The sequence below is a fragment of the Sapajus apella genome, unplaced genomic scaffold (assembly GCF_009761245.1).
Source record: "Sapajus apella isolate SASKATOON/1434 unplaced genomic scaffold, GSC_monkey_1.0 scaffold33, whole genome shotgun sequence".
In the NCBI taxonomy this organism is placed as follows: Eukaryota; Metazoa; Chordata; class Mammalia; order Primates; family Cebidae; genus Sapajus; species Sapajus apella.
This window is the reverse complement of record NW_022436973.1, coordinates 22784233-22796853: the sequence shown is the minus strand read 5'-3', so window position 1 is coordinate 22796853 and position 12621 is coordinate 22784233. Positions and strand designations below refer to the sequence as shown.

The following is a 12621-nucleotide window of genomic DNA, read 5'->3' as shown; positions in this document are numbered from 1 at the left end:
CTGATTTTTATATTTTTACTAGAGACAGGGTTTCACCGTGTTGGCCAGGATGGTCTCAATCTCTTGACCTCGTGATTCAACCTCCCAAAGTGCTGGGATTACAGGCATGAGCCACTGTACCCGGCTGAATAAATGATGTTTTAATTGTTACCTAATTTAGGCACTGGAAAATAGCAGGAGCAAATTGTCAGGAGTAAGTGTGTTGAGGGAGTGCACATCCAAAACATTTAAGGGCTGTGTGCAGCTAAAGGGCAGAGCTTCAAAGGAGGATCAGAGGTGAAACTGAAAGAAGGCTGGCCAGACCATTAGACCTTGTAGATTGTCATGAGAGAATTGACAAGCCATAGGCCAGCCAGATTTACATCTTGAAAAAATGACTCTGGCTTATATTATGTAGAATAGCCCATGGGCAGACCAGAATAGTTGTGAGGAATACAGTTAGGGGCTGCGGGTATTAATATCAGAAGTGCTGGTAGATTGACCTAAAGGGATCATGACTAGAGAGTGGGGAATGGATTTAAGGACATAGAGAAACAGTTCCAGAGTTGGTAAATACATCAGCTGGGGCCTTGCTAAACTGTTCGTTTCCTTCACACCTTTCCACTAAGCCATGTGTCAGCTTTGCATTGTAGGCTGGTTTTTTTTTCCCCCACTGATAAAAAAAAGAGCCAGCCTACAATGCAGAGCTGACACATGGCTTAGTGGAAACTTCTCTTGTCACATGCTCCTTCTTAAGCCAGTCATGAGCAAGGGAGAAATAAGGTTACTATGGCTGACTTGAGACCAGTCCAGATTATTCCTGGGTCAAGGCACTAGGCACGCTGGCTCACACCTATTATCCCAACACTGAGAGGCTGAGGCAGGCAGATTGCTTGAGCATATGAGTTCGAAACCAGCCTGGGCAACATGGTAAAACCCCATCTCTACCAAAAAAAAAAAAAAATACAAATACAAAACTTAGCTGATCATAATGGTGCATGCCTATAGCCTCACAACTTGGGAGCTAAGGTGGGAGTATTGCTTGAGCCCAGGGGGTTGAGGTTGCAGTGAGTCAGGATCACACCACTGGACCCCAGCCTGGACAATAGAGCCAGACCCTGCGTCAAAAAAAAATTTTTTTTTTAAATATTCCTGGGTCATGTGGGATATGAACAGACAACCTCATAGAATAGGAGCTCTGGTAAAGGAGGAATGGTTATTAGGTCGGTGGGCCACCAATCATATCTGCTCCACGATGGAAGGGCTTAGGGGGAGTGGTGAGTGATGTCAGGTTTGCATTTTGAGAAAATCACTAACTACAATATAGAGAATAGATGGAAGGGAGAGGCAGGAGTTTTAGCGGGAGACCATTTACCAGGCAAGAGTTAACAGAATAGCATGGACCCCTTTTTGGGGCAATTGGGAAAATAGCACCATTTAATGTTCATTATTGATTGATAATATTTATCAAATCCCACCAGGCGTAGTGGCTTATGCCTATAATCCCAGCACTTTGGGAGGCCGAGGTGGGTGGATCACCTGAAGTCAAAAGTTCAAAACCAGCCTGGCTAACGTGGCGAAACTCCCCATCTCTTCTGAAAATACAAAAATTATCCAAGTGTGGTGCCAGGTGCCTGAAATCCTAGCTACTCGGGAGGCTGAGGCTGAGGTGGGAGAATTGCTTGAACCCGGGCAGTAGAGGTTGCAGTGAGCTGAGATCACGCCATTGCATTCCAGCCTGGTGACAAGAGCAAAACTCTATCTCAAAAAAAAAAAATCAAAAAATTTACCACATCCACAATGCAGGACCCCAGCCTCAGTACCATAGCTGGATCTGTGCTAGGCATTATACTGTTTTATAATCTGTAATACCAACTGCTTCTGGGTGATAGGCTATGTGATCCCATTCCTATGCTTTTTCTGTCAAATGAGTTCTTTTTTTTTTTCCATAACATTAAATTTACATAAGCATGAAACAAGTTCTTTGTTTGAGGTAATATTTCCTGAGACCCCATGATAAAGCATTTCAGTAAATCCCTGGATGGTGATGGTATTTCTAGAGACATGATAGGTAAATTCAGATAGATACTGTGGTGAGAGCCATTTGCTGTGCTACCATGGTAACTGTAATCACAAGCTCATTGGCCCAGCACTAGGGTAGCAAGGGAAAGGGCTGACCATTAATCACCTGGGTTTCTAGCAATGAGTGCCATCTGGTGAGTATTCACATGGAACATAAATATTTCTTTTCTTGTTTTAGTTATTCACTACCCTGTAATTGGTTTAGATCCTGATCTCCAGTAAGGTAAATAATGTGAAAATTTGCTTGAAGTCCTCTTCACTAGGAGGATTTCTCTTTCATACGCATTCAAAGCCATCATTTAAGTAGGTTACCCCATAGCAGTCTTCTTCCAGCATGGGCCAGCATGTTTCACCAAGCAGTTTATATACCAGGCCAGACTTTTTTCTTCTTCAGTTAACTGTTGATGTCAATAGGAAGTCAGAGTATCTATTGAGGCAGTGAGTTGTGTGGTTGGCATTTTATAGAGATCACTTCCAGCTGATAGTGGGATTCTGTGGAGCATGTCCAAATCTATGGCTGATTGGATCACATAATACCTAGTATACAAGTCTGGGTACAATAGCTCACACCTGTAATCCCAGCACTTTGGGAGGCCAAAGCAGGCAGATCGCTTGAGGTCAGGAGTTGGAGACCAGCCTGGCCAAGATGTGAAACCCCCGTCTCTGTCTCTACTAAAAATATAAAAATTAGTTGGGCATGGTAGCAGATGCCTGTAATCCCAGCTACTCAGGAGGCTGAGACAGCAGAATCACTTGAACCCAGAAGGCAGAGGTTATAGCGCACCAAGACCATGCCATTGCACTCCAGCCTGGGAAAAAAAAAAAAAACTCAGTCAAAAAAAAAAAAAAAAAAAAAAAAACACCTAGTTTTTGATGGGGAGTTGAAGTCGTTCAGATACCTGTGTCTGTGATCAGGCTTACAGTCTCCTCCTTAGAGCCCAGTACTAGGCTAGGAGCATGGTCTTATCCCCATATTTTAGGATTTTTTATTACGATTCTTCTGTTTACGTTACTACAAACACTTTAGAGCTCTATACGGTCTACCAGAGCTTATTTTTCTATGACCTATGTCCGCAGGAGCACCTTTTCTTTTCAGATCACTCAATAAATTGGTCAGAGGCTAGGCACAGTGGCTCATGCCTATAATTCTAGCACTTTGGGAGATGAGGCAGGCAGATCGCTTTGAGCCCAGGAGCTCAAGACCAGCCTGGGCAACATGGCAAAACTCTGTCCCTACAAAAAATTAGTTGGGCTTGTGGTGTGCACCCGTAATTCCAGCTACTCCAGAGGGTGAGGTGGTAGTATCACTTGAGCCTAGGAGTTTGAGTCTGCAGTGAGCTCTGATTGCACTACTGCACTGCAGCTTGTATGACAGAGCAAGACCTTGTCTCCAGATAGATAGGTAGGTAGGCAGATTGATTGATTGATTAGATAGATCAAGAGATCAGAGTTGGATGCAAGCATAAGGTATTTGCTGTCTCCAAAACTTAAAATAGCCCAGCAAGCATTGTTCCTCTTTGTTAGCAGGAGAGGGGTGGTGGGGCAAGGAGCAGCAAGTTGTCCTTTATGTTGGAGGAAATATCCTGATGAGCTGCAGGCCTTTGACTTTCAGAAAATTTAGCTGAAGTGGCAGACCACTATACTTTTATGTCTAACATAGACATCTAAGATATATAACTTCCTGCTCTTCCATGTCTTACATGGATGTCATTAGCATAGTTGTCAGAGTGATGTCCTGTGAAATAGACAATATCTTGATGAATCAGATCACAACACAGAAAGATCAAGATAATTTATCACTGAGGCTGTTCCTGCCATGAGCAAGAAAAATGCTTTAAATAGTCCACACAACTTAAAAAGAATATACACTTGCCCCTAGCAATAGTCTGGGTACCATGGGTTATGTGTTAATCTGCAGGAAGTAGAGTACATCTGGAAACGCAACTGCAGCTGTAGCATTTAAGATCCTGCGGTTCACATGGAGACTTAGCCTTTTGGTAAATAGATCACACTGCTCTGGGAGCTTACATTTGCTCTTTCTGTAATGGTTCTTATACAGTGGGCTGGGGAATCAGTGTGTCTTTGGGCATCACCTAGCAGCCAATGTTATTGAAAATCAAGGTGGCACAGAGGAGGGCTGGCCATCTTCACAGAGCCTGGGGCAACTAGTTTCTCTCCCTCCCTTTTGGAGAGACAGACAGATAGATAAGCCCAGACAGACAGAGAGGCCCAGACAGACAGACAGACACATAAGGTAAGATACATAGATTAGATAGATTAGATAAATAGGTAGCTCCTAATGTGAAGCCACCTCAGGCCAAAACTCCTTCCATCACCTGGCCTGCAAAAGCCTCTGTTCTAACTAGCATATCTTAGTGACATTTTGAGTTCCCAGGAATTAGTCACCTCAAGGTCAGAACCCAGCAGACCCCAAAAGATGCATTTTCCTTTACCTAGTACAGTTATCATGGTAAATATTTGCAGATTGTTAGGAAAAGATGAGAAGGAAGGTTTACAGTATATGTGTGTTAATGTACTGTGGCAGGGTTCCTCCTTACAGGTGCCTGACCTCCCCCTTACTGAAGAGTTCTGGATCTGTGAAATGAGTTGGATGAGGGGGCCTTCTCTCTAGTATGGTTGTCTAGTAGGCTGCCTAAACTGACCTGGAAAGCTACCTTCCATTTGCATTACTGGGAGCTTCACAATGAATTATTCACAGCCATAAACATCTGATCTTCATCTCCAACAGTCTTTCTAGCTCACTTAAATCAAGAACTCCATTTTGAAGCAGTCCCTTCCACTAGCATCTCACTCTTCTGAGGACAGCCAAGAAAGCACTTCTGAAAGATTCCAGTGCTTTCTTCACCAATGAATGTGCATCCTCAGCAAGGCATGTGTTGTGGATCCCATCAAGGGCATACTGAAGGTGTCAGTGGAAGGCTGAGCCTTTAGAGTCCATGTACCACTCTGGTCTCCTCTACTTTATGCCAAGGATTTTCTGGCATTTCATTATCACCTCACTAAATCCAGCATTCAGTTCAGGTTTCCACTGGCCAACCTAGCTCAACATTAAAACCATGGCCAGTTACCTTAGCTGTTAACACTACCTACAGAAGTTCTTTTGACCATACCATAATTAGAAATCTGTCTTTATCCAGACTGGGCGCTATGGCTCACACTTGTAATCCCAGCACTTTGGGAGGCTAAGGCACGGATCACTTGAGATCAGGAGTTTGAGACCAGTCTGACCAATATGCATGCTGAAACCCTGTCTCTACTAAAAATACAAAAATTAGCCGGGTGTGGTGGCGAGTGCCTGTAATCCCAGCTACTCGGGAGGCTGCGGCAGGAGAATCACTTGAACCTGGGAGGCGGAGGTTGCTGTGAGCCAAGATTGTGCCATTGCACTCCAGCCTGGGGTACAGAACAAGACTCTGTCTCAAAAAGAAAAAAAGAAATGTGGCTTCATCCAAAAGTCATACTCTCCCTTCTTTGTTATAACGTCTCCAAAATCTGTATCAGCAATTGTTCCTATAATTTTTAACGATCCAGCTCAGTGAATTCCTGCCATTTCTTCTAGCTTTTTATTAGCTCTTTACTTTTTTTCCCCCCCTGTAGAGATGGGGGTATTTCTGTGTTGTCCAAGCTGATCCTGAACTCCTGATCTCAAGCAGTCCTCCCACCTTGGTCTCCCAGAGTGCTGGGATTACAGGCACAAGCTACCGTGCCTGGCCAACATTTTACTTTTCTACGTTATTTATGTATTTTACCCTCAGATCATGTTATGGTTGTATTCTGTGAGTAATGCAGGCTGGGTTGTGGGGCAGTTTTCATCATGAAAGCAAGATGCAGTAGAGAGCATAATAGAGATTTTTGGAAATTAGCTTTCTTCAAGTCCTCTCTTCTTTTATCATCATTTCTGTTGTCTCACTTAAAGCCTTATCTTTCTCATGAGCAACCCAGAAAAGATGTGAATTGTATTGGCATTAAAATTCAGCAACTAGTAAAATTCGGGAATTTTAACATTCGTTTATCAAAATACATACATAGGAAAATGTAAAGGCCCTTAGTCTTGGGTTTTCATTTGGAGGTCAGCGTTTTATATGGGAGCTGAGATTTTTCCTGTTTTGTTCTCTAATGTTGTCAGAAGTAATCCTACTCCTTGGTTTCAACATTTCTCCCCTCCTTTTAATTGGGACACACCCACTTCTTTACCACCAGCTTGAACACGTCACAGGTAATTGCAAGCAATAACTAAAATAGTAGTTGTGCAGCTATGAACTGTGAGCAGCTTGCTCTTTCCCATCGTGGAAATTGGTTGACAGTTTCTGTCCTTCCATCTGAACCCAGTAACATCACCTGCATTTCCCCCAGCAGTCTCCACCACAACCCACTCTGATACTAATTGCTAAATCAGTTAAGGTACTTCAGTTAAAAATGAGAGAAGTCAACTCAACTAAATTAAGCAAAAAACAAACAGAACTATTGATTTGGGATGACACTGGAGGAGCTGGCAGAATCAAAAGAAAAGAGGCTTGGAGTACCAAGCCTCGGGTAGAGCAGACCTTACCTTGGTGGCTTTGGGGGCCTTCTAGGAAAGCCCCTGCTTCTCCCTAGTTTTCAGAATCTGGGAGAGAATCTGAGTGGCCCAATAAGAGTCAGGTATGACTGTGCTTGGATCAATCAGCCTTGGGAGGAAAGAGGAGAAATAGCACATAGGATAAACAAACCAATTTGAGTCTACAATATTTTTAATAACCATCAGATGAGGAAGACCTTTCTAAGCTACTTTTAAGATTTAGATGCCAGAATGGAAAAGTTTGAAAGATAATAAATATATTAAAATGTGAAACATCTCTGTGACAAATCATGCCATTAAAAAAAAGTGGCCAACTGGGACAATCTGTTTCCCATAAATAAAGAATTTTCCGTAATGTACAAACCTGTGAGAAAAAGATAAACCCAGTCAGGAAATTGGCAATTTACAGAAGAAATGCAGATGGTCTATAAAGATATGAAAAGAAGATCAACTATATCTAGTAATCAGGGAAGTTCAGATTGCTAACCATTATTTTGGACCTATCAGATTTGAAAATTTAAAAAGATGTATATCAAATGTGGGCAAAAGTATGGGGCTGCAGAGACTTACACAGAGGTGGGGGAGTTTAAATTTGTATTGTACTGGAGGGATGATTTTGGCAGTACCAATCAATATTTAATTGTTTGAGATCTCTGACCAAGCTTCTGGGACTCTTAACAGAAAAACCCTCGTTGTACAAATATGTATTTTTACAAGGGTATTTATGACAGCATTATTTGTAATAGCAAAGAAGATAAAAAAGCAAATATCTGACATATAGAATGGCTAGATGATTTCTTATATCCATTGTGATATTCTATACTGTAATTAAGATAAATGTGTTCACATAGATCTCTAAGTCATATTGTTATGTGAGAAAACGTGGCATAATTTCATTTTTGTTTTCAAAAGTAGGTATATCTGTGTGTGTTTGGGTATGTTAATGCTTTTTTTTGTTTTTTTTTAAGTCTGAAAGACTATAAATTGTCAACAGTGGCAGCCTACAAGGGGGCTGGAAGAGAGGAGAGACATAATAGGGAACTTTGTTTTCTACTAAATTATTTGACTTAAAATGAGCTTTTTTTTTTTTGAGACAGAGTCTTATTCTTTCACCCAGGCTTTAGTGCAGTGGCGTGATCTTGGCTCACTGCAACCTCCACCTCCCAGGTTCAAGAGATTCTCCTGCCTTACCCTCCTGAGTAGCTGGCATTACAGGCATGTGCCACCACACTCGGCTAATTTATTACCGTATTTTTAGTAAGTAGAGACAGGGTAGGTCAGACTGGTCTCGAACTCCTGACCTTGTGATCCACCTGCCTTGGCCTCCCAAAGTGCTGGGATTACAGGTGTGAGCCACCGCACCCGACCCAACAAGCGTATTCTTTTTATATTTAAAGCAGATTTTTTTAAAATATGGGAGATAAAGCTAATGGATTTAGTTTGCTTCGATGGATATATAACATCTAGAGTAAAGAAGTTGCTATGTGTAATTTGAACTGTGTCAGGAGTCATGTGGTCAGGTTGCTGTGAAAAGTGATATCGCCAAGTGGGATGTTGTGCTGGAGAAAGACTGGACCATGGGGGTGAATAACTAAAGGAACAACATGCATAGGACATAACACTGTTTTCTCATGTTTGACAGGCTAAGAAGAGACTGTAGCATTTCTGTGAATGCCAACCTGACTGGAAGTTCTAGGCTATGGCTTTCATCCTAATTATAAGCTGGAGCTTTTTTGTTTGCCAGCACTTGTCTTTGGAGGAATCATTGAATTTATTTAAAAGAAACACTTTGAAAAACCACTAAGAAGCCCCCATTTTCTGGGAAAATTGAGGTCCATAAGGCATTATCAAGGTTTAAAAAGAAACAAAAGGATAAAATTGAGTTAGTTTCTAGCCTGGTGCATTTGTTCACACCTTTAATCTCCCAGCACTTTGGGAAGCCGATGCGGGAAGATTGTTTTTGAGGCCAGGGGTTTAAGACCAACCTAGGCAATGCAGACCTTATCTCTACAAAAAAAAAATTTTTAATTAGCCAGGCGTGATGACACATGTCTGTAGTTCTAGCTGCTCAGGAGAGTGAGTTGGGAAAACCACTGGGAGCCCAGCAGTTCGAGGCTACAGTGAGCTATAGTGCTCACTATATAGAGCTACGGGAGCCACAGTGAGCTCCAGCCTCCTGGCTACTAGAGTGAGACTCTGTCTCAGAAAAAAAGAAAAAAAAAAAAAAGGATTAGCTCCTGAGAGGAATGGGATAGGAGAGAGAAAGAAAAGAGGAAAAGAGGTGAAGCCAGTGAGATAGTCAGAATCTGTGGAATGCGTGATGTGACCTTCCTCAGGACCCCACATCTTTAGTAACAGTTAATTCTTAGATTGCCAGGTGAAGAAGGCATGTGTATGTCATCTGGTAATGGGACTGAGTGTAGCATCTGAGTTGAGATGGGCGAAATTGCCTCTGCATTCATGAGTTGTCCCAAAATAAGTGAATCACAGCCAAAGTCCTATGGGAATTAGTAGGAACTGTGACAAGGGCTTTAGAATTCCACTGTCCAGAGAGTTGAGGAGTTTGGGCTTTGCAAGGGACAGAGAAAGTGCCAGCTGACATCTGGGTTTTACATTACTTAGTACAAGGGAAATGCAAAAGAAATTGTGTATCTGGGTGTTGGGTCCTTTTAAACAGAACTATTCCAATACCTACCTTGGAAGGTAGTAAGTTTCCCGTCACTGCAGTATTCAGTCTCTGGTGACTATTGGATGAGGGTATTGAAAGGAGATTCAGACTTAAAAGTGAATGAGATTCAGACCTGTACTAGAGATCTATGCAAGAAAAGAAAGGTGTAAGGATTGCAAAAGAAGAGACAAAATATAAATTTTTCACAGACCAAATATCTTCAGACAACCCCACAGATTCATCAGACATATAGAATTAGTAAGTTATTTTAGCAAGGTTGCTAGATAAAAAAGCAGCATAAAAATTTAGTGCAGTTCTATACGTAGGCCACAAACAGAAAACTAATAATACCTTTTAAAAGATGCTGATTACAATAGCATCCAAATGTAAAGTACCTAGGAATGGATTTAACAATTTAGAGAAAATTATAAAAATGTTTTAAGAAATTAAAGGAAAATAGCTTAAATTAGTGAAGAGATAGGATCAATGGATTAGGAGGCTCAATACTGTAAAGATGTCAATTCTCCCCCAACTGATATATAGATTCAATGCAATTCCAATAAAAATCCCAACAGGTTTTTTGTGGAACTTGACAAGCTGATTCTAAAATTTATATGGAGGAGAAAAGATTCAAGAATAGCCAAGACATTCCTGAAGAAGAAGAACAAGGTGAGGAGACCTGTCTTACCAGATATAAAGAGATTATAAAATTTTAGTAATAAAAACAGTTCTATATTGGCACTGGGATAGACTGACCAATGGAATGAAATAAAAAGTCCAGAAGTAGATCCAAGTGTAAGTGGAAACCTATTTATGACAGAAATGCTGTTGCAGTTGGCTGGGGAAAAGATGGTCTTCACAATAAATAGTGCCTGGGACCATTGGTAACCCTGTGGGAATAAATGAATGCTTGTCACATACCAAACACTAAAACCAATTCCAGTTACTGTAAACACTGAAATTTAAAGGACAAAAATGATAAAATGTAGAGATCATAATGTAGTAAAACATACTTCTGATCTCACAATAGGAGAGGGCTTAACACTTTCTTAAGACTTAAAATGTTTATAAAAGGGAAGATCAATGAATTTACATGAAAATGCCAAACCTCTGTTCATATAAAGATACCATTAAAAAAAATAAGAGGGAAGGCCACAACCTTGGTAAAAGATAACACAGGTAACTAATAAAGGAAGAGTATCCAGAATATATTTTTTAAAACTCCTACAAGTTGTTAAGAAAGTAAGTAGGCTGGCTGCAGTGGCTCATGCCTGTAATCCCAGCACTTTGGGAGGCCGAAGCAGTTGGATCATGAGGTCAAGAGTTCCAAGACTAGCCTGGCCAACATGGTGAAACCCCGTCTCTACTAAAAATACAAAAAGAAATTAGCCAGCTGTGGTGGCAGGTGCCTGTAATTCCAGCTACTCGTGAGGCTGAGGCAGGAGAATTGTTTGATCCCAGGAGGCGGAGGTTGCCACTGCACACCAACCTGGGTGACAGAGCAAGACTCCATCTCAAAAAAAAAGAAAAGAAAAGAAGTAATCCAGTAAGACAACACGGGAAGAGGAAGCTCTTTTGACCAGTATGCTGTGGAAAGATTATGAATCTCATTAATAATCAGAGATATGTAAATTAAAACTACAGTTAATGCAAAGTCTGACAGTAGCAAATGTTGATGAGGATACAGAACTAGAACACTGTACATTGCTGATGGGAGTAAAATTAGTACAACTACTTAGAAAAACAATTTGGCTTTATCTGGTAACGTTAAAGATAGCTATTTCTGAAATTCTTATACATATGCACAAGGAAGAGATAAAAATTTGCCTCAGAGCAGGACTATTAACTGTAAACAACCCAAATATTCATCAGTCGTAGAATGGACGCTGCAAAGTGGCTGAAGTAAGCAAACATCCGGGATGAATCTTAGGAAGGTAATGTTGAGCCCAAAAAAAACAACTCACCACTTAGTCACAATTCCATTTTCCTCAAGAACTAGACTAGCAATAATAATACATTGTTTTGGACGCAAAAAAAATATGAGATACAAATAAAGCAATGTAATGATAAATGTTAAAAAAAAAATTAAGTTTACCTGAGAGAGGAAGGAAGAGGCTATAAGAAGAGGAGCCCAAAGAGAACTTCTCAGTTAAATTATGTGATGGATACTTTTTAAACAATAAATATAAACAAATTTGAAAAACAAAAATTTTCATTTAACTGACGTGTTTTTTAAAAATGAACAAGTACTTAGTCTTGGTTTCCAATTAAGGAGTGAGCAAGAGACGAAACGGTCTTTGATGCCACCTAGTGTCTCTAGAGAGTTTAACATTTTATAGGCTTCTGCTCCAGCTGCTCCTTCCTAGCTCTGTGAGCTGGGTTTTCCAGAGTAGAAACCAAAAGCAGGAGGATTTACCTTGTTTTCATCCCTGACATAGGCTCTTCAGTCTGAACCTTTGCATCTAGCACTGTGTTCTCCAGGGCAATCCCTTTTTTCTCTCTTGTTAAATGGCTTCTGTTTCTTCCTGACTCTTTTTAGGAGTGTTAGTCCACCTGGAGACCTAGTTTTTGTTTATCATGACTTAGGGAGCTAGGAATGCTGGTAGGGCTGTGAGATGTAGTCTTTGTCATTCCTGACATTTCTGTACTGAAGACTGTTTTCAAGAGTCTTGCTGTCACTACCTCTGTTCTACATTTTAGAGAAGGGATGTGCAGGACAAGTAGTGCCTCTGGATTAGTCATCAGGACTTAAAAAGTTGACATCTCATCCTGCCCTGTACGTAGGTGGAAACCTGTGTAAATCTATGTGAAGGAAGAGAATGCAAACTGTGGGTGAATTGGGAAATTCTGATCTGAAATAATGTGTAAGATTCTCCAGCCCAGGAAACTCTTCTCCCTTTTATGTATTCACAGCATAGGATCAGGGGGAATTGCCTGTTAGTAAAATAAAATGCAGAACCTCCAGGGTTTTAATTCTGAAAGGAACTCTCTTGAGTAGGTAAGGGCAGATGGATTATGAGGCCCTAATTCCCCTATTTTTGGGTCTTTCACTTTATCTTACCACTGTCATGCTGGTTTCCAATAAATATATTTCCTCCTTTCTTAAAGCTCTTGCTCCCCAGCCTGGGCAACATAGCAAGATCCACCTCTAGAAAAATAAAAATTAGCCAGGCATGGTGGCGCTGTGTCTGTAGTCTCAGTTACTCAGGAGGCTGAGGCAGTAGGATACCTCCAGCCCAGGAGTTGAAGGCTGCAATGAACTATGATTGGTGCCACAGCACTCCAGCCTGGGCTACAGAGTGAGACCCTGTCT

General features: G+C 41.1%; 1 protein-coding gene across 9 annotated transcripts in view; it reads left to right on the top strand.

The window, feature by feature from the left end:
• Positions 1 to 12621, top strand: part of PTPRA (protein tyrosine phosphatase receptor type A) — a 170865-nt gene that overhangs the window by 124322 nt on the left and 33922 nt on the right. For 2 of the 9 annotated variants that reach the window (XM_032295596.1, XM_032295597.1), the window contains one exon: positions 9884 to 9977. The exons of the other annotated variants lie outside the window; for them this stretch is intronic. In XM_032295596.1, coding sequence (XP_032151487.1) covers positions 9884 to 9977 — 94 coding nt within the window. The remainder of the gene's footprint in view (positions 1 to 9883; positions 9978 to 12621) is intronic. 9 annotated transcript variants of the gene reach the window in all.